This window comes from Balaenoptera acutorostrata, chromosome 12 (genome assembly GCF_949987535.1).
Source record: "Balaenoptera acutorostrata chromosome 12, mBalAcu1.1, whole genome shotgun sequence".
In the NCBI taxonomy this organism is placed as follows: Eukaryota; Metazoa; Chordata; class Mammalia; order Artiodactyla; family Balaenopteridae; genus Balaenoptera; species Balaenoptera acutorostrata.
The window spans coordinates 62641849-62664913 of NC_080075.1; the positions used below are offsets into that span (position 1 = coordinate 62641849).

A 23065-nucleotide genomic window follows, 5' to 3' on the forward strand; every position below is an offset into this window, starting at 1 on the left:
AGTAGTAACTTTGTATCTTCCAGTTTCTTATCTTTTTAACCTCAGTCAGTACTTTGGTATAGCCAAAGCAATACCACACCAATGGGAAAAATATAAAGTATTTTAATAATCATAATACTCCTGTTTCTTTAGGATTCATATGTAGAGTTCACATTCCTGGAGGCATTTATAGACCTTAACCTAATGTTTATTCCGTAGTCCCAGTTTTACAAATAATAGTAAACTATTATTTGATTGCCCTGTTAACCTAAGTGCAAATTCCTAGGAGTTATCAGCTGTAGGTTGTAAGTCAGTAGGTAGGTTTAGAAGATAGATGAAGCTGAACAACTTTTATTCTAGTTAGCTTCTTACTTTCCTCATTGGATATGATTGCTTCTTTAGTTAACTAGAGCACTTGAAAACTCTTATTTTAGGACTTATTTGTTTTGACATACAGATGTGGGAAAACCACACAGATTCCACAGTTTATTCTGGATGATTCTCTGAACGGACCACCTGAGAAGGTGGCTAACATCATCTGTACCCAACCCCGACGAATCTCTGCGATCTCTGTCGCTGAACGCGTTGCTAAAGAAAGAGCAGAGAGAGTGGGTCTGACTGTGGGATACCAGATCCGGTTAGAAAGTGTCAAGGTTTGTATGCTTTTCTTATTTCCTGATGACAGAAATTTACAATTTTCAAGTATAAAGTGCCCTTGGGGTCTGGAGATTCTGGGCAAGTTGGAATGTATACTTCAATAGGGCTGAAGTCCTTTTAGAAATATTTTGGTTTAAACTCTTATTGGAGTGTACTTAATTTCCTCTGTAAAGACCTTCTATTCTTTTTTTTTCTTTTTCTTTATTTTTTTTATTTTTTTTATTTTCTTTTTTTTATCGCCCCCCACACCCCCTGCCCCTGCAACTGACCCATTGATGCCATAGGATCTCAGGGCCTTTTAGTCAGAGATGCCTCTGCTTCTTTACTCCTGTGTTCAAAACTATGCAAAACCAACTCTTCATCCTCTTGCTGCCTTGCCAGGACTTTTAAAGCACTGTTCTTTTGAAGCACTCGTTCCCTAAACTGCAGTTTGGAGCTGTCCCAGCTATTTAAAAGTGTTCTCCTTAAACTGAGACTAAATCCTACTCTTTTGGAAAACGGCCTTCACTTCACTGGAGATCGTCTTTTCTGCCCATTCCTTCCTTCTACTGCCCTCTTAAGAACCCCTGTGCTCAAAGAGCTTGGTGATTTATTTTTTGCTTGATGTCAAAAAGAAACCTTCCCCATGCACCCCAAAAAGCTTTCCTGGAACATAGGTGTTTCACAACCATGACAGTGTTTTGCAGTTAGTATACACTGGGTAGAGTGCCTAGCAATCCCTCCAAGAGCCCGACCTTCTATTCTTTATTGGCAGAAGTGATCTAGTAGGTGCTGCTTTGTTCCTAAACTGGGATTTAATCCATTTAACCAAATATGGAATGAACAAAGGCAGAACTGATTTCATCACTCACTGTTATTTTTATGTTTTATAATAATTTTTGAATGCTTTCTGTGAGTCTTAAAATTTTGATGTAAAGTAGAAAAGCTTTGTTGTTGCCAGCAAGAAACTATGCATTTAGTTTCTTGGTTTATATTAAATAGAACTGCTGGTGTTTTCAGTATTCTTTATCCCTATCCATTAAAAATGGCTTTGCCAGGAAAGTGTTTCCTTTTTTCAGAAAGTTCATTAAAGCTTTCTATGCCCTTTTACGTGTAAGTCCTCAGCCACCAGACTGTTATACTGCACCACAGGAGTGCTGCTAAGAAGGCTAGAGGGGGACACAGCCCTACAAGGAATCACCCATATCATTGTTGATGAAGTCCATGAGAGGACAGAAGAAAGGTAAGGCAAAGGTTTTCCAAGTGAATACCCACACACATCAAATGAAGACATGGCTGAGAGAATTTTATTCTGCTTCCAGTTAAGTTCCTAAGAGCTAGTAATGGTAATTGCCATAGAGAAGGCTTAAGTTAGAGAAGAGGAACTGCCTTCCTGGTCTCCAGGGTCTGTGACACGAAAAATGCTAGGAGAGCACATGTTCATCACTGGAAGAGTCATCCTATTAGATGGACATCCTCTAATAAGAGACAGCATGCTGAGCTGGGTGCTGTACTTAGCAGGAATATCAGATGTAATGCATGCTATAGCTGATGGATTGGTCAATATGTGCTTCCTTCTTTGTGCATTTGGTCAGTCATTCAGTCCTGACATTCATTCATATATTTATTGAGCCTGCATTAAGTGCCAAGTGGCCTATTAATTGCTGGGGATACCATAGTGAACTAACATATATGTTTCCCCCTTATCTCTTATGGTCTGGTAGGAAAAACAAATAATGGACAGGTAAATAAATAAGTAAATAACTACAAATTGGAATAAGTACCATAAAGGAATAAACAGGATGCTGTGTTTGGGGGGAGAGAGCCATGAGATAGTCAGAGATTATATCTCTGAAGAGATTACATTTAAATTAAAAACAGAAGTATGAAAAGGAGTCTCATGAGACATATGAGGGCAAGGTCATCATTTGCAAGGACTCTGCAGTGGTAAAGGGCTTCATGAGTCCAAAAACTGGAGGAAGGCCAGTGCAGCTGGTATGTAGTGAATGAGGGGAAAAGTGACAGCTAAAAAAAGCAGGAGACTATGCACCATTAATAATAAAGCATTTGGATTTTACTTTAATGGAATTGGAAGTCATTAAAGGGTCAAGGTATAAAATCAAAATTCTCAATATTTTAAAATGAAGGGCCAAGTAAATAGATGGCATTGATCATAGTTTGTCGTGTAGATCATGCTCTAAAGTAGTAAAAAAGTAGTGGGAAAAAGAGAGATGATCCTGTGCAAATAATGAGGCTTTCCCAAAAAGGACTATATTATTATAAATATCTTGAGAAGAAGAAAGTCTGAGTAAAGTTGATGGGCTGACAGAGAAGCAGAAAATAGATCATAGCAAAACTAGAAAAAAAGAAACAAACGTGAAAGGAGGTCCCAGCTATTGCTGATAAAAAGTTTTTAAAAAATGAACAGGGAAGACATGTAAACAGAAGACTATTTGTTAGAAGAAATAAATACACTAATATAGTAGTAATTAAGAAATATAAAGAAATTTGAAACTAAAGAAAAATATTTTTATATAAAAAGAATATATCAGGGAATTCCCTGGTGGTACAGTGGTTAGGGCTCTGTGCTCTCACTGCCGGTGCCCCAGACTTGATCCCTGGTCGGGGAACTTAGATCCTGCAAGCAGCGCGGCGTGGCCAAAAAATTTTAAAAAGAATAGATCAAAATAAAAAATATTTCCTAGAATAAGACAATAATAAATTTTAAATAGCTATATAGAAAACACTGAAAATCTTTGAGGGGCAAATAATCTTTACATAGCGACTCCAGAAAACAGTAGGGAAAAAAATAAATGGTAAATAATGTCATTTTGCATCTAAATGTTAAAATGAACATTTGAAAGAATTTATTTTAACAGAATCACTGAACAACCTGGAAGAGGGAATCAAATAAAACATTCAACCAAACTAATAGTATTTAAATGATTGTATTGTAAAAATAAATTTTTAATTTTAGGGGAAATTATATCCAATGTAATTTTGAACATAAAGAATAGCTTTGGGTTTCATAACATCTATACATCCACAAACTCAGTGAAACTGGAAGATAGCACTGGATCTGGTTCCTGGCTGCAATGATGTTCTCAAAAAGAGATTTTTATAAAACCTAATGACCTATAGAATATCAACAGTTAAAAATGAAGTATTTTCACATCCAAATAAAGATAAATTACACACTGGAGAAGGGAGATTTGAGCATTTATAAATACCAGTCTTTGGAAATGGAGTATACAAATTATAAGAAAAAGTAGGGGAATATTTGCTAGCTCTGACTGAAAAAGGCAGAAAATAGGGGGTGGTGGTGTGATGAATTGGGAGATTGGGATTGACATATATACACTAATATGTATTAAATGGATAACTAATAAGAACCTGCTGTATAAAAAAATAAATAAAATTTAAAAATTAAAAAAAAAAAAGTAAAATCTAGGAACCAAGATCAGTTAAAAAATAAATAAAAGGTTGAATATAGAAAAATTATAATTATATTTGTTTAAAATTTTTAATACATTTTCTGATCATAGAGATAATGACATTATTCTGACACATTTAGGCAATATTAAATGTTAAGAAGAAGAATTTCTGTCCCTTATAGAACTGCTAATTACATGTTAACAATTTGTTCTGTTTTCTTCTGGGAGTATATTGGGAGTTAGCAGAGAGATGTATATCCACAAACACTATTGGGATTATATAGTGTTGTGTGCTGCATTTGATCTAATATTTAATATGAGAGCATGAACTGTCTTTGAAATTATTGCTAATAATTGCATGAGGAAATTCTAAAGTGTGGATGTACCATAAATTACTTAACCATTTACCTATTGTTATATTATTTTCCTTTTCCCTAAAAAAGAAACAGAATAGTCATAAATGTAATTAAATTAGCTCATTAAAGAAAACTAAGTAGTTCAAGAATATACTCATTAAAAATTCAAACAATACAGATAAAGTGAAAGTCCCCTGTAACACTCCCAAACCATTCCCAGTCCCTCCCCCGGAGATAACTACGGTGATCAGATTGGTGATATGTCCTACTATACATTGACATATATGCTTGCTTTGTCAGAAATAGGTACTTTTATTTCCAGACCTTTTTTTTCTTGTACAAATTATATATTCATTTAGTAAATTAACAAACATTTATTGAGCACCTACTATATCCCAGGCAGTGTTCTAGATACTGAGTAGTATCTTGTAGAACAAAATAACCAAAATCCCCATCCTCATGGAGCTTATAGTCTAGTGAGAGAGCCCAACAATAAGCAAGATAAAGAAGTAAAATATAAAGTATGTTTGTTAAGTGCTAAGAAGAGAAAGGGTAATATGAAATGCAAGGGAGGGGAATATTTGAAATTTTAAACATGGTGGCCAGGGAAGGCCTAGCTGAAAAGGTACATTTTGAGTAAAGACTCCAAGAAGCTGAGTGAGTGAGCTACCTCTTGAATGTCTGGGAGAAGCCCTTTCTAGGCACATTAATAACATGTGCAAGGGACCTGGGGTCCATGTCTGAAAGACAGCAAGGAGGACAGTGTGGCTGGAGCCAAGTGATAAAGGGGGAGAGCGACAGGAAATGAGTAGTGAGGGTACAGATCATGTCACATAGGGCCTCGTTAGTGAGGACTTTGATAAGAAGTCGTTGAAGGATTTTGAGCAGAAGAGTGGCACAATCAGATTTACATTTGTGGAGAATTATTGGTCTACCATACTGAGAATAGATTTTAGGGGGGCAAGGGCTGAAACAGGGAGACCAGTTAGGACATTGCTGTTCTGCGGTACATATTGTTCTACAACTTGGGTTTTTTTCACTAACAATATCTCTTAGAGATGTTTTCATGTCTGTATCTAGAGCTCTACTTTATTCCTTTTATCTGCCTCATGTTATTCCTTAGAATGGATGATAACTGTAATTAACCATTTCTTGGTTGATAGACATTTCGGTCGTTTCCACTGATTTACAAACAATGCTATAATGAAAATCGTTGTATATACCTCTTTATGTACATGTAGATATCAAGAAGTGGAATTATCAAATGCAATGATGAATGCTGTTGGTATTTTGGTTGGCACTACACTGAATTTAGTTTATTTGGTGGGAAATTGATATCTTTATAACATTAAGTTATCACATCTAGGAACATGACACATCTTTCTATGAGTGTTATAAATTTTTTTCACATAAGTCTTACACTTACTTGAAATATGTCAAAGGTTATCAATTTTCATGTATTAAATTTGTTTGATCCTCAGGTGTTTCTTTTATTTCCTCTAGTGACTTCTTACTGCTAGTTTTGAAAGACATTGTGTTGCAGAGACCAACTCTTCAAGTTATTCTGATGAGTGCAACTTTAAACGCTGAGCTCTTTTCACAATATTTTAATTCCTGCCCAGTTATCACTATACCAGGTGATTAAAATCCATCAGTAAATACGTATTGTCCTAATAAGCAAATATAATTATTTTAAAGTTCACTTGAGATATAAATGAATATTTATATCTCTTTCTAGAGAAGAATTGATTAGTTTTTAACAAATAAAATCATAACCATATAATGAAATTAATAAAGAGGTAATGTTATATTCATTTGCTGGGAGATTTTAATTTATATGTGCTTTAAAAATAAAAGTCTAGGTTATTAGGATTTCTAGCATTCTGTTGTGTTTAACATCAAAATGTGTGTTTATAATGGTAATCTATCATAAAGGGAAAAGTTGTATCTGTGTATAGCATATTTGTTCATTGCTGGTTCTGCTAAACTTCTGGATATTGGTCCACTCTGGGAGTAAGTGAAATTGGATAGTCTGTGTCTTCTTTTGGTGCTTTCACAGTCTCACTGTGGGATTAATTTATCACCTTGGGCTTTGGTTTATCATTCTGCATTTGATTGCTAAAGAACAATTTGGAAACACTGAGTGGTGAATAATTCGTTCTAGTTATAGAGGATATCGACAGTAGATTTAAAGATGAAATTATATGCTTGATCTAGAATACAGTTGTTGACTGTTTAAAGGTCCCCTGCAGGGAAGAAGAGGGGGATAAAAAGGTTTAACAGATTTTTTTTTTTAAAGGTTAAAAAAAGTCTTATTAGCAAATGATCATCTCTCCAACTATGCACTTCTGTTTTATTTACTAACTGGACTCTACTCCTTCCATTTTTATCATGAAAAGCTTGTTTTGAATACTTGTAAAACCACAGAGTAAATATAGTACCTTACTGTGCCAAGCTTCGTTTTAAGACAATTTTGCATATACAAACAGTTTCAAGATAGTTGAACAGGTATTCTGAGACTTTCCTGTTTTATTTTCTTGTTTTCCTAGGTCGTACATTTCCTGTTGATCAATTTTTTCTGGAAGATGCAATTGCTGTGACAAGGTAAGGAAGATATTAATTGAAGTTTGGTGAAAGTCCTTGAAAACAGAATTACTATTTTACCTCAGTGTGTCTGGATACTAATAAATGGGTTAATTTTTCTTCTAATTTTTCAATTTGAGCATTTTGTTTTCCCCTTTCATCGAATATTTATTATACAAATTATTTGAATTCAAAGGCAATATTATATATTAAGAGTACTGACTCAGGAATCCCTAATGTAGACTAAGGACCTTGGGTGATAATGATGTATGGATGTCGGTTCATCAGTTTTAACAAATGTACCACTCGGGTTGGGGATATTGCTAATGGGGGAGGCTGTGCGTAGGGGAGGGAGCAGGGGGTATATGGGGAATCTCTGTACCTTCTGCTCAGTATTGCTGTGAACCTAAAACTGCTTTAAAAAGTAAAGCCTGTTTAAAAAATGATGGGGAATTCCCTGGCGGTCCAGTGGTTAGGACTCGGCGATTTTATTGCGGTATCTTGGGTTCAATCCCTGGTCGGGGAACTAAGATCCCACAAGCCATGTGCCATGGCCAAAAAAATCAAATAAAATGAAAATAAATAAAAAATTAAAAATGATGGACCAAATCTATGGAGAATTTAACATGGAAAAAAAAAAGTACTAATTCTGCAGACAGACTGCTAGTATTTATTTTATTTTATTTTATTTTATTTTTTATTTATTTATTTATGGCTGTGTTGGGTCTTCGTTTCTGTGCGAGGGCTTTCTCTAGTTGCGGCAAGCGGGGGCGACTCTTCATCGCGGTGTGCGGGCCTCTCACTGTCGCGGCCTCTCTTGTTGCGGAGCACAGGCTCCAGACGCGCAGGCTCAGTAACTGTGGCTCACGGGCCCAGTTGCTCCGCGGCATGTGGGATCTTCCCAGACCAGGGCTCGAACCCGTGTCCCCTGCATTGGCAGGCAGATTCTCAACCACTGCGCCACCAGGGAAGCCCAGACTGCTAGTATTTAAATCCCTCTACTTACCAATGTAACATTGGTGAGTAGCTTAATCTCTCTGTGACTTAGTTTCATCATATGTAAAGTGAGCATATTAATAGTAGCCTCTTCAAGAGTTATGAGGATTAATTAATACTTGGAGTTAATACTTGCAGAGTGCTTAGAACTGTGCCTGGCATATGTCAAATGCTTTATATATGTTAGCTATTATTATCATTATTATTCTGCCTTCAAGGATTTTGCAGTACATATGAGTGTATAAGTTCTATACCAGATAGAAGGTGGTAATGTCTATTGGATACCAACAGATTTCTCCCCTCTGAAAGCTCTGCTTCCTCTTCCTACTCTTTGACCTTGAAGATTCCCCAGGGTTTTATCCTTGCACTGTTTCTTCTCACTGTTATATTCTTGCTTGTTTCTCTAAGACTCATGTGATTTCAGCTGTCACCCCTGTGCTGAGAACTCCCAGATTGGTATCTTCATTCCTGACCTCTGAGCTCCAGAATGGAAACACCTTTGATGTCTGACACCTTAAACTCAACCCAGAATTTTTTCTTTCTCTCTGCTCCTTCCATTCCTAATAAGCCCCCTCCTAATTCTACGTTATTTAGTAATACAGTATTCTCAAGCTAAAAACCCCAAAACAGTGGCTCTCAAACTTTAGTGTGCAGTAAGCATACTTGGGGAGCTTATTAAAATTGTTGTTTTGTGGGCCCAATCCCACTTCCATTGAATGTGAATCTCTGGGGAAATCATCTTTCAGCTAGTTTCCCTGTCTTTTTTCTCTCACTTTTCCAAATTCACTGCCTCCAGAATTATCTTAAAACAGAGCCAAAAGCATTCCAGTGTGTTCCCCACCAGCAATAGGGCACGGTGGACAGAATCCTGGACTGGTGGAAGAATAGCACATGAATTGGGCAGAAGCAGAGCAACATTCTGCTGAATGAGCAAGGAAAACAGGTGAATAGTGTCATTCCTCACCAACAGACCCGCATCCACACCCACACATTTCTTTGTCTTCTTTCCTCAGGTATGTGTTACAGGATGGGAGCCCATATGCACGCTCCATGAAACAGATGTCAAAGGAGAAGCTCAAGGCGAGGCGCAGCAGAACCGCATTTGAGGAGGTGGAGGAGGACCTGCGCTTCTCCCTGCACCTCCACGATCAGGATTCCACCAAAGATGCCGTGCCGGATCAACAGTTAGATTTTAAGCAGCTCCTGGCCCGCTATAAAGGTAATGTGCTTCCTGGGGGGAATATTACAGTTATGCCAAAGATAACTAGTTTTTCTCACGCCATGACCCAGAAGAAGAAAAATGTGGCTCTTGTTTCATAGTTACCTTGTCTTTAGTTCATCAGAACAACCTTAAACTTAGAAAAATAACAGTTCTAATACATATTAGATTAATATTGTTATTATATTTACTAGTGGGTTTTTTCCTGATTATAAACGTGTTCATTATAGAAAAATTGGGAGGTAGTAAAATATAAATTATATTCTTGAGTGTTTTGTAACTTTGCATTTTGATATGATTTCAAATTCAGAATTAAAAATTTGTAAGACTACAGTGAACTCTCATATATCCTTTACCCTGATTCACCAATTATTAACATTTTGCTTCATTTGCTTTATTATTTGCTCTGGGTGCATATATATATTTTTTTCCTGAATGTTTTGAGGGTAAATTGCAGATATGATGCTCCTTAACCCCCAATATTTCAGTATATATTTCCTAAGAACAAGGACATCCTCTTACATAACAATAGGATATGGGAATTCCCTGGCGGTCCAGGGGTTAGGACTCTGGCGCTTTCACTGCCGGGGCCCGGGTTCAGTATCTGGTCAGGGAACTAAGACCCCACAAGCTGCACGGCATGGCCAAAAACAAAAACAAACAATAGGACATGATCAAAATGAAAACATTTAACACTAATACAGTACTACTGTTTAATCCACAGTCCATATTCTAATTTTGTCAATTATTTCAATAATGTCCTTTATTTTTTAAGTGGTACAGGATCCAACCCAAGATTATATATTGCATTCAGTCATCATGTATCTTTAGTTTCCTTCTATCTGGAGAAATTTGCCAGCCTTTATTTTTCTTCTATGATTTACATTTTTAAGGAGTTTGGGCCAATTATTTTGTAGAATGTCCCTCTGTTTGGGTTTATCTAACGTTGCCCCATGATTAATTTTAGGTTATGCATTTTTGGTTAGAAAACCACAGAAACAATGTTGAGTCCTTCTCAGTGCATCATATCAGGAGGCACATGATGTTGGTTTGTCCCATTAGTAGCAGTATTAACTTTGATCACCTGGTTAAGGTGATGCCTACATTTCTCCTCTGTGTAGTTACTATTTATTCCCTGTTTAGTTAATAAGTCAGTTGTGGAGAGAGATTTGAAACTATTTATCCTATAATATCCTCAAAATTTCACCCACTAGTTTTAGCATTATTCAATAGGCCTCAAAAATGACATCTTTTTTTAGGGCCCACCCTGTGCTGAGCATTTTTTTTTTTTTTTTTTACATGTAATGGGCTTACTATATTTCTTTTTATTTATTTATTTATTTTTATTTTTGGCTGTGTTGGGTCTTCCTTTCTGTGCGAGGGCTTTCTCTAGTTGCGGCGAGCGGGGGCCACTCTTCATCGCGGTGCGCGGGCCTCTCACTATCGCGGCCCCTCTTGTTGCGGAGCACAGGCTCCAGACGCGCAGGCTCAGTAGTTATGGCTCACGGGCCCAGTTGCTCCACGGCATGTGGGATCTTCCCAGACCAGGGCTCGAACCTGTGTCCCCTGCATTGGCAGGCAGACTCTCAACCACTGTGCCACCAGGGAAGCCCTGAGCATTTTTATATATGTTGTTAGGTGCTCCCTCCTCCCATTCAGACTCCACCCAGCTTTGTTCCTAGATAGTCTTCCATACATTCAGCTGGGCTGAACCCATAGAAACCCTAAGGTTACTACTTTTGCTTTCTTCCTAAAGCCTAGACACGTCTCAGTTGCCTTTCCTGCTCTCTTTTCCGTGGACTGCCACCCCAACTCCTCTTGGTCCTTCAAAAAAAAAAAGGTGTTTACCTTTCAAGGGGTAAGAGCCCTCCACCCCTGTTACTGCTTCTATAGCAGAAAAGGCAAGTGAGTTTTCCTTTTTCTCCTTCCACCAAAGACGCAGTCCTGCTTGGGAAATGGTAATCATAAAGGAATTAGGGCATTAGCCATTTGTTCTGCTGTTTAGGAAGATATACATGGCTCCCAAACATTTCACTTAATCTTCCCAACATCCTGAGAAGTAAGGTTAAGAGCACAGACTTGTATCTTACAGACCTGGATTTGACTCCCCAGGCTCTCATAAAACCAGGTATATGCAAGTTCCTCATCCTCTCTATTCCTCAGTTTCCTTATCTATAAAATGCCTGTTATTTAGGAGATTAAATAAGATAATACAAATCCACAGCATAGTGCCCAGAGCTAGTAAGTGCAGATTTGTGATTCTAATGAAAATGTCTGACTCAGATGTTTGTGTTCTTTCTGTACATCATACCAGCTGACAATTCCCATTTCCTTATTCTATTAAATTAGTTAACAGGAAAATCTCTTTGGTTTCTCTTTTGAAATTCCAGAGTTTTCTTTAAGAATTATGACTGGATCTAAGCCACGGTCTTTCTAATGTCAAGCACAGAGATATCAAAGTTCAGAAAGCACCTCTGAGAACTCTTTTCTAAGGATTTGAGGTTGGGAAACCTGGCTGTACCACTAGCTTCTGTATGATGCTGGGCTGATGGATCACTTAGCTTCACCGAGTCTCCTCTTCCCTGTGAAACCAAGACTTTATCTAGTTGATCTCAGTGCTCTCTTTCAGAAAATTAAACAGTGTTCCCTAGCTTGATTTTTAAAAATTTCTAGTTAAAAAATAATAATAATCAGTCTTTTAAAATATATAAATGATTAGTAAAACCTGCCAAACTATTAAAAAAATTTTTTTTAATGATTTTCATTTCCCTTTTTTTCAGTTAGCTGATTCGTTCTCCTTTTTGAAAAGTCTGGCTATTTGGAATCTTGGCAAATAAAAATGATTCCTGCTCTGCCTTCCACACCCAACCACACTTTTGCTTGTGTAGCTTATTTCTTCCTTTCTTTCATTTTTTACCAACATAGGGTTCACTCTTCGGAACAACATTGTTTAGCAACTGCTTTTGCCTCTCTTCAAGCTTTTCAGCAAAGCGTAGAAAGCTTCCCTTCCTTCATACCAACTACAGTTATTTTGCTCCACTTAGACTCTATTTCAGGTGATGGGTCATTAGAAAGAACTAAAAAGAAAGGGCAGCCGTCCTCAGAGAATTAGTCTCCACAGGCATATGCTGTTTGTTTTTAAAAGAGCTGAGGCTTATAGTACAACACAAGGAAGTATATCTTTTACTAGGCTTCCGATGAATTAGAAGGAGATTGTAGACCCTTAACCTGAGGGTCAATGGGTAGACTTCAGGGGTACTGGTGAAGCCATTAAAATCACAGGTATTTTTCAGGGAAGATTCATAACTTTTATGATTTTCTCAAGGAACCTAAAAGTTAAAAGTCACTGTTGTAAAGTTGCTGCTGTAAAGTCACTGTTGTAAAGTAAAGCTGTGGCCTCTGTGCACTGATTTTCACAGTTACTGTTGCCTGGACTTTTGGCTGATCTGACTCACAAGTTGATTGAATCTGGAAGGGTTTTCTGAAATATATTTGATATATTTATATATCAAATGTATTTGAGATATACATATATATATATAATATATTTATATAATATATAAATATATATAATACATATATATCTGAAATATATATAAAATATATTTTATATGATAGATAAAAGGGGAAGGAAAGAGAAAAGTTAAAAGTTGCCTCTCGGTCTTTCCAGCAGGGGCAGGAGGCTGCTCTTTGGGTCATTGTTCAAGCAAAAAGTGCTTCTAATGAGCCTGTATTTTCTGAGAGACTGAAGGAAAAAAGTTCATTTCAGTACATTAAATGTGAACATCTATGTTATTAAATGAAATCAAGACACCCACCTAGTTCCCAGGCATATTTTCTTCAATAAGGTGTAACTATCCTGATTTTTACCTTTCTTTCAGGGGTCAGCAAATCAGTCATCAGAACAATGTCCATTATGGATTTTGAAAAGGTTAATCTTGAATTAATCGAGGCCTTGTTAGAGTGGATTGTGGATGGAAAGCACTCCTACCCTCCAGGTAACTGCTGCCTGTCTTAAGTGTGAGATGGCAAAGGGCAGGGAGTCTACCTCCTGAGATGGTGGGGATTGTGGGGACAGCCTCTCTTCCTGGAGCCCTCGCCCCAGTTCCTCACCTTTTCACCCCCAGTTGTGTGTAAAGTTGCTTATTAGGTTTTTCAGGAGGAAATTTTACCATTTACCTTTTGAGGAAGTTTTACCTTTTACCCACTGAGCAAAAAGATGTTAACAATACAAAGTCCAAAATGAAGAAGGCTGAAAAGAAGGCCTGGGTGTCCACATGTCAACACTCAGTCCCTGGCTAAATGGGAGTCTAATAATGAGTGTTTGAATCATGTGAAGACTCTACACCTGGAGGCCACAGGGCAATGGGGTTAAGAGAACAGGCTTTGGAAAGTCTGATAAAATTCCCTGCTACTCTGAGCTCTGTAACCTTGGATAATAAAGTCCTTATCTTTTCTATGCCTCAGTCTCCTTGTTTGTAAAATGAAGACAATAATAAATCCTCTATGTTGAGGATTAAAAGAAACCATATACAAAGCACTTAGCACAGTGCCTGACATATATTTAATGCCCAGTAGCTAGTACCCCTAACAATATTATAGTTATGCTAGTATATTTATCATTGTTATTATTATCACTGTTACTACTACTACTCCTACTATTATAACACAGAGCAATCCCTACTTTCCCCTTGCTCACTGTCTTCCCAGTGGCCTTTTTACCTCATTTGTAGTCCCTTATCTCCAGAATGAATGTCCCAGATCTTCTCATAACTGAATCCTTCACATCATTCAGGTTTCCAACAAATGTCTTCTCTTCAGAGGAGTCTTCTCTGACCACCCTATCTGTTGTCTCTCCCCTCACTCTATCACAATATCCAAAAATGGTTTTCATTTTCATTATAGCACTTAACACTATCCAAAATTATAGTTCCGCTTACTGATGGTCTCCTTCAGTAGAATGTAAGCTCTTTAAGAATAAGAATTTCTTGTGCACCACTGTATTCCTCAGACCCTAGAACAGAACCTGGAATCTTTAGGTATGGAGTAAATATTTGTTGCATGAATAGATGCAGCCATTGTTGAGTGATAATTAAGTGGAATCATAGATCAGAAAACTACATTATATGCTCATTACACAGTGCTTAATGACTGCCCTCTTCTGATTAGATCTTAATCATTATGTGGTATTTTCTAAGGAAACATGTGAGCCACATAAAATTATTGAAGTGCCTTGTTTCTCATTCCTTGGCAAGTAGCCATTGTTTGATAATGCATTATCACTGGATTGAATATCTTATTTCATCCCAAAGGAAAAGACTATTATTGAAAAACATCAAGTATAGCAGCCAAAAAGAAATGTTAGAAAATTATCTGAATTCAAAGCAAAGTTGATGTAGTGATTAGGCAGTTGGTGATATATTTGTGAATATTAAAGATATCCTTGATACAGATGGCCAAGCCATGAGGGCAGAGCAGATCAGAAGGCACATAAAAATACAGACACATTTTCTTTTCCATCCATATAGATTATTTTACCACTCTTAAATTTTGTGCTACTTTAGTAGAGAGAAGCATGGGGTATGTAATGGAAAAAGCATGGATCTGGTACCGGAAACCCTATATTTGTTTTCATACTCCCCTCTTATTAAGTTCTGTGACCTGACCATGTTACTGAGTCACCTTAAGAGTACTATTAATCTTCTTAACGGGTGGTTATGAGGATCAAATGAGATAATATATGTGAACATTCTTTGTAAACTATGAAGTACAGTATTAAAACCAACCCTGAAAGATAATCTTTTGTCCTTCTTACTTCAGAGTTCAATTTTTGTAATAATTTAGTTTCCTTATTTATTTAGTGGGGAGAATAACCGTGAAATTATTGGTCATGAGTTCCTTGTGGGCAGATCTTTGTTTTATATTCCATTGTACCTAGCACAGAGCTGACAAAGACACCCAATAAATATTTGTGGGATTAAAGGCGGGGTTAGTGAAGACAGTGTCAATTTCCTCTGTGAATAAAGCACAAAAGGAGGTGACTGTTGCTGAGTGACTGCTCTTGGCACAGAAGTACACTGTAATCAGTTATCATTGCTTATTTTCTTTAATGTAAAATTTTAAAGCCCATAAACCATTATTGTGGCATGGTAAGTTAATATACTGCCTCTTCAACACATATCTGAATTTAGATTACCAGATTGGCTGGCCAATTATAGTTTCTTTTTCTCATTTCCAATAAAATGTTTATGGATTTTATTTACTAATGGGGAGAAGAGTCTTCCAGTCATATAAGATTAGAAGGATAACTCTTTCTATAGAAACAGAATGTCAGTGGCCAGTGCACTGAAGAAGTATGTTTAAAGAGCTTTGCTAATGATTCTTGTATAACATAAGGCATTATATTTTTCTACACATCATTTCTTTTTGTTTTCAAAAGATATAGTACCTCATTCATTCTGTAGTTATTAAGTCAGAAAATATATTTTAAAAGTTTGTTTTCCATTTAGTTCCCTGGGGACTTTACAAAGAAAAGAAAATTGTGAAAAATCTCAGATTATTACATTTTTCATTTAAAATTATAATCTGTATTAGGTTTTTTTTTTTCACATCTATCAGATTGATTCTTTTTATATACCCAGGTGCTATACTTGTATTTTTACCGGGACTAGCAGAAATCAAAATGCTTTATGAACAGCTACAGTCTAATTCTCTATTCAACAACAGACGTAGTAATCGGTAAGTTAATTGCTTTCTATATTCTTAATCATCTATTGCAGTTATGTGTGAAAATGAATAACCAGAAAGATCTCTTTGACTGTCATCACCCTCTTTCGACCCTCGTGTCACTGCTCAAGAATATGTTATGCCAGCTGGGAATAGACAAAGCAGTTTGTTCCAGGGAGTCAGTCATTTCCATTCCATTATATAAAAACGTTTCTCTTCACTTAGCGTAGTGACTCAGCAGAATTGCATGTGCAGTTAACCCTAGAACAACACGGGTTTGAACTGCATGGGTCCACTTATACATGGATTTTTTTCAATGGTAAATACTGTAGTACTACATGATACGTGGTTAGTTAAATCCATGGATGCAGAACCACAGATACAGAGGAACCACATATACAAAGGGCCAACTATAAATTATACATGGATTTTTGACTGCACAGAGGATTGGCCTTCCCTAATCCACGTATTTTTCGAGGGTCAACTGTAATTTCAGTTGCCAGATACTGGCGATTGGAGAAGCCAGTGTTAATAACAACAAAGAAATGCTACCATTTTGAGAAAAAATAATTTTCAGTGGTTCCTATTCCAGTAGTAAGACAGACTGGGTGTGTCTTCATATCTAAGGGGACACTACTTGACAGATGAACACCCCCTAGAAATATAAGACTGAAGTTTCTTAGCATACGTGACTGTCTCTGTCTCTCTTTCTCTGAATTTAAAGGTAGGGAAAAAAATGATTCTTTGTTGATTAGTGTGCTCCAGGCTTGTTACTTGTAGAATGTCAACTCTTTAGTCCTCTTGTCAACTATTTAGTCCTCTTGATTATTTACTAGTGAATTACACTCCAGTTTTTCCCAAGTTGATGCAAGGTTTTTAGTTCATAGAACTGAGTAAATATTTTTTAAGGGTCAGAAAGAACTTTCCCATTTAGAAGACCTGGGCCTTGAGGACAGGTTGTGGAGAAGCTGCTGATTTTTGGAGTCACATTGTTAGTTTTAATAGAAATTCACCCATTATAACCCAAATTCAGTGTTTTGTACTAGAACACTAAATCCTTTTTTTTTTTTTTTAGATGTGTTGTTCACCCACTTCATTCATCTTTATCCAGTGAAGAGCAGCAGGCTGTGTTTGTAAAACCGCCTGTGGGTGTAACTAAGATTATAATTTCCACCAACATTGCTGAGACATCCATAACCATCGATGATGTGGTCTATGTCATCGATTCTGGGAAAATGAAAGAAAAGAGGTATCTTTTGGTGATGTAAGAGAGGGGCTAACGATGCCTCATTTGGAGCAACACAGCTGTTAAAGGCTAATGCTATTAAGCTACATGGATTACTGTTTGAAAAAATACTTTATGAAAACTCTCTGTAGATATATGAGTGATTCTGTAGCTAGGATCATGAATCTTATATTCAAACAGAGGTAGAAATTTTAAGTTTTTACCTTAGAAATAATTATTTTTCCTCTTTTTCTTATATGCTTTACATGTGCTTGAATGAAAAAGAATTGGTATGGGAGGTGATGGATATGTTAATTACCAAAAGGTTGGTAATCATTTCACAATGTATACATATATCAAAACATCACATTGTACACCTTAAATATATATAATTTTTATTTGTCGAAAATAAATTAAATGAAAAAAAAAATTTTTTTTAATTGAATAAAGAAACTGTATGTAGTATATAGTACAGAAACCATTTAAATTAGCACAAAGTGCTCCCACCAGGGACTCAACTACCCCAGAACATGCGGGACACTGTCCTTCTACAGAAGTAGGATGGTTCATCTATTCTGTCCATGCTAAGTAAAATTTTGGCCACATTTTTATAAAGTAACTGCTTTCTACCTTTTCTTTTACTTTATAGATATGATGCTAGCAAAGGGATGGAAAGTTTAGAGGATACTTTTGTCTCTCAAGCCAATGCCCTGCAAAGAAAAGGTCGAGCAGGTCGTGTTGCATCTGGGGTCTGCTTCCATTTATTCACCAGCCATCACTTCAGTCACCAGCTTCTAAAGCAGCAGCTACCAGAAATACAAAGAGTGCCGTTGGAACAACTCTGTCTAAGGTACATCTTGATCCTTGTGTTCTGCTTCCAAAAGGTCCCAACGTTTCTCACCCTAAGTTCCATGTTTTCTCTTTCTTAGTAGAAGATGTTTTGCTAAGCATGGACTTGGATGTCCACGCTTCAGTGTTGCCTTTACCATTCCTTTTAACTTTCTACACATAAAGATCTCTTGCATTGCAGAGGATGGCCCTAAAATAGAGCTTAAGAATACATTCATAAGTCAGGAAAGTAATCTAACGTATCAAGAAATTTCTGCTAGGGCAACACCAATATTAAATCATCGCAGGGGGAAATCTGCACCCTCATTATCAGAACAAAGTGAACAAAAGCAATTTGAAAACACCATTATTTACCTGATGAACAAACAAGAACAAATAGCATAAAATAGGATTTAATGAATGAATGATTAAACTCAAGTGTTATTGAAGCTGGAGAACCTTTGGTTCAACCTTTCTGAAACTTTGCATAGCATATATAAGAGCTCTAAAACTATCCATGCTCTTTGACCGAGTCATTATTTTGAGGGAGTATGCCCATAAAATGTTTACCCAAAGGGAAAAAAGTTACTTGTACAAAGATGTTACAGCTCTTCTTTTATCCAGTAGGTGTATTTTGAGAGCCTTCTATTACATTAGTAAAAATGTAAAGTAATTCTAAGTGAAATAAATAAACTTTATATATGTTAGATTTTTCTCTTTCTAAAATTGCCTAAATTCATAATTTAAAACAGCTTTTCAAGAGCTGTCACAAGGCAGGACACAATGCAGATTAATTTTATAAACAATTATTATGCAATTTCAGATGTGGGAAAGAGAGTAGGTGGATCACTTGAATTTTGTTTCATGATTTGAACCCACTGTTATAGAAAAAAGCATTTTGGAAGTTTATAGAGAGAAATTTATTCTGAATCTCCATAAATTTCAGAATCTGAAAGTGTTTCTGTAATTTATTGCTAGGAGAAGTAAAAGACAGAGATTTTTAAAAAATTTATTTAAACTGGCATCGTTTGGTTTATGAAAGCATATATTTGGGAAATTATAAATTATTTTCATTCACAGAAGCAGCTTACTTCTTTGTGTCATCCCACCAGAAATAAAAATGACAAATTGTTTTGTTTTCTTTTTTCAGAATTAAAATTTTAGAGATGTTTAGCACTCATAATCTCCAATCTGTGTTCTCTCGGCTCATTGAACCCCCGCACACTGATTCTCTCCGTGCCTCAAAAATACGATTACGAGACTTGGGAGCATTAACTCCAGATGAAAAACTGACCCCTCTAGGGTATCACTTGGCCTCTCTGCCCGTAGATGTGAGAATCGGAAAACTAATGCTGTTTGGGTCTATCTTCCGCTGTTTGGATCCTGCTCTCACCATTGCTGCAAGTCTAGCTTTTAAGTCTCCTTTTGTAAGTAAACAGCATTCATCTGAACTGGAGTCCGTAAGTCTCTAAGGGGACCATGGGGGCTTCAGGGTTATGTGAGCCCCCTAATACTTTTCTTGTGAGTATATTATATGTGAATCTTTCAGGGCACAATGTCTCTTAACTTTTATTGGATCCTCAAAGAAATCCATGCCCCAAATAAAGATTAAGAACTAGAGAGCCAGCTTATTTAAATCATCTAAACGTGCTTTTTATGTATCTGCTTTACTTGCTCATTATAGGAAAACCAGAAAAGCAAGTAAGCAAAAAGTGCCCCTGCCTGATTTTTAAAAACAATAAATATATTGGACTACTTTTTTCAACAGCTTTATTGAAATATAATCCACCCATGTAAAGTGTACATTAGTTTTTAGTATTGTGCAGTCATCACTCTAGTCAGTTTTAGAACGTTTTTATTACTTCATTAAAAAAAACCTCTTAGGGGCAGGACAGGAATAAAGATGCAGATGTAGAGAATGGACTTGAGGACACGGGGAGGGGGAAAGGTAAACTGGGACGAAGTGAGAGAGTGGCATGGCCATATACACACTACCAAATGTTAAATAGATAGCTAGTGGGAAGCAGCCACATAGCACAGGGAGATCAGCTCGGTGCTTTGTGACCACCTAGAGGGGTGGGATAGGGAGGGTGGGAGGGAGACGCAAGAGGGAGGAGATGTGGGGATATATGTATACATATAGCTGATTCACTTTGTTATACAGCAGAAACTAACACACCATTGTAAAGCAATTATACTCCAATAAAGATGTTAAAAAACAAAAAACAAAAAACAACCTCTTAGCTGTCACTCTCCTATTTCCCTCCAACCCCCCATCCACTCCATTCATAGATAATCACCAATCTCCTTTCTGTGTTCATAGATTTGCCTCTTCTGGACATTTCATATTAATGAAACAATATAATATATAGTGTTTTGTGATTGGCTTCTTCACTTAGCATAATGCTTTTAAGACTCATCTATGTTATAGCATGTATCAGTGCTTCATTCCTTTTATGGCCAAATAATATTCCTTTGTATGGGTATACCACATTTCGTTTATCCATTCAGCACTTGAAGGACATTTGGGATTGTTTCCACCTTTGGCTATAAACATTCATGTACAAGTTTTTATGTGAACATATGTTTTCATTTGTCTTGGGTGTATACCTAGGAGTGAAATTATTAGGTCAAATACTATTTAACTTTTTTTTTTTTTATTATTTATTTTTGGCTGTGTTGGGTTTTCGTTTCTGTGAGGGCTTTCTCTAGTTGCGGCAAGCGGGGGCCACTCTTCATCGCGGTACGCGGGCCTCTCACTATCGTGGTCTCTCTTGTTGCAGAGCACAGGCTTCAGACGCGCAGGCTCAGTAGTTGTGGCTCACGGGCCTAGTTGCTCCGCGGCATGTAGAATCTTCCCAGACCAGGGCTCGAACCCGTGTCCCCTGCATTAGCAGGCAGATTCTCAACCACTGCGCCACCAGGGAAGCCCCTATTTAACTTTTTGAGGAACTTCCAGACTCTTCCAGAGTAGCAGCATTTTACATTCCACCAGCATTTTATCAGGATTATAATTTTTCCACATCCTTACTAACACTTGTTATTATCTGACTTTTTTATTATAACTGTCCTAGGTGGTGTGAATTTGTGGTTTTTGAGCTGTATTTCTCTAATGGCTAATGATATTAAACATCTTTTCATTTTCTTATTGTCCATTTGTATATTTGTCAAGAAATGTCTATTCAGATAGTTTGCCCATTTTTTAATTGGGTTATCTGTCCTTTTATTATTGAGTTATAAGAGTTCTTTATATATTCTGGATATAAGTTCCTTAACAGATACCTGATTTGCAAATATTTTCTCCTATACTATGGGTTGCCTTTTTCACTTTCTTGATCTGTTCTTTGAAATACAAAAGTTTTTATTTTTATGAATTCCAATTTATCTAGTTTTTTGTTGCTTGAGCTTTTGTTGTTGTCATGGTTAAGAATCCATTGTCAAATCCAAAGTCATGAAAATTTATTCCTATGTTTTTTCCTAAAAGTTTTATAGTTTTAGCTCTTACATTATGGTCTTTGGTCCATTTTGAGTTAGTTTTTGAATATAATGTGAAGTAAGAATCCAACTTCATTCTTTTGCATGTGACTATCCTGTTGTCCCATCACCACTTGTTGAAAAGACTATTCTTTCCCCACTGAATGGTGTTAGCATTCTTGTCAGTAATCAACTGACCATACATAAATACATGGGTTTATTCCTGGATTCTCAATTCTATTCCATTGAGTTATATGTCTGTCCTTACGCCAGTTCCATGCTGTCTTGATTCAAAATACAAAACTCCAGTTTTGTAGTAAGTTTTGAAATCGGGAAGTGTGAGTCCTCCAACTTTGTTCTTTTTATTAGTGTCTTGAGGATTTTTATATTCATAAGAGTTATTGGTCTGTAGTATTCTTTTCTTGTGATGTCTTTATCTGGCTTTGGTATCAGAGTAATACTGGCCACATAATGATTTGGGAAGTGTTCCCTCCTCCTTTATTTTTTTGAAGATTTTGTGAGAATTAATGTTAAGTCTTATTTAAATGCTTGGTAGAAATCAGCAGTGAAGCCACTTGGTCTTTTCTTTGTGGGTCGTTTTTTTTTTATAATTAATTCAACCTCTTCACTTCTTATAGGTCTATTCAGATTATGTTTCTTTTTGAGTCACTTTTGATCATTTGCTTTTTCTAGGAATTTGTCCATTTCATCTAAATTACCTAATTTATTAATATATAAACATAGTATTTTATAGTCCTTTTTATTTCTGAGAGCTTGTTAGTAATATCCCCTTTCATTTCTGATTCTAATAATTTAAGCCTTCTCTCTTTTTTTCTTGATCAGTTTAGCTAAAGGTTTGTCAGTTTTGTTGATCTTTTCAGAGAACCAGCTTTTGGTTTCATTGGTTTTCCCTGTTTTTCTGTCCTCTATTTTATTAATTTCTGCTCTTTGTTTCTTTCCTTCTGTTTGTTTCAGTTTTAGTTTGTTCTTCATTTTCCAGTGTCTTAAGGTGGAAGTTTATTGATTTGAGATCTTTCTTCTTTTTTAGTATAGACATATACAGCTATAAATTTTCTTCTATGGACTGCTTTAGCTGCATCCTGTAAGTTTTGGTATGTTGTGTCTTCATTTTCATTCAAGTTTTTTTTTTTTGGCGCATTGGGTTTTCGTTACTACGCTTGGGCTTTTTCTAGCTGCAGTGAGCGCGGGCTTCTCTCTGCAGTGGCCTCTCTTGCTGTGGAGCATGGGCTCTAGGCATGCGGGCTTCAGTAGTTGTGGCGCGTTTCAAGTATTTTCTGATTTCCCTCTCTAGTTCTTCTATGACTCATTGGTTATTTAGGCATGTGTTGTTTAATGTCTACATATCTATGAGTTTCCCAGTTTTTTCCTTTTATTGACTTCTAATTGCATTCTGTTGTGGTCAAAGAACATACTTTGTATTATTTTAGTCCTTTAAAACTTACTAAGCTTTGTTTTATGGCTAAGTATATGCTCTGTCCTGGAAAGTATTCCATGTAGACTTGAAAATGAATATTCAGCTGTTGTTGGGTAGAGTGTCACTCTGCCTTTATTTTCACCATGGCTTATCTCAGATAGATAGGGGAATAGG

General features: G+C 36.5%; 1 protein-coding gene across 5 annotated transcripts in view; it reads left to right on the forward strand.

Moving 5' to 3' along the window:
* Positions 1-23065, forward strand: part of DHX57 (DExH-box helicase 57) — a 61289-nt gene that overhangs the window by 25884 nt on the left and 12340 nt on the right. For all 5 annotated transcript variants that reach the window (XM_007167135.3, XM_057558165.1, XM_057558163.1 and 2 more), the window contains exons 8-17: positions 437-632; positions 1734-1858; positions 5909-6042; positions 6955-7009; positions 8998-9203; positions 13085-13201; positions 15845-15941; positions 17005-17178; positions 17804-18004; positions 19133-19409. In XM_007167135.3, coding sequence (XP_007167197.1) covers positions 437-632; positions 1734-1858; positions 5909-6042; positions 6955-7009; positions 8998-9203; positions 13085-13201; positions 15845-15941; positions 17005-17178; positions 17804-18004; positions 19133-19409 — 1582 coding nt within the window. The remainder of the gene's footprint in view (positions 1-436; positions 633-1733; positions 1859-5908; positions 6043-6954; positions 7010-8997; positions 9204-13084; positions 13202-15844; positions 15942-17004; positions 17179-17803; positions 18005-19132; positions 19410-23065) is intronic.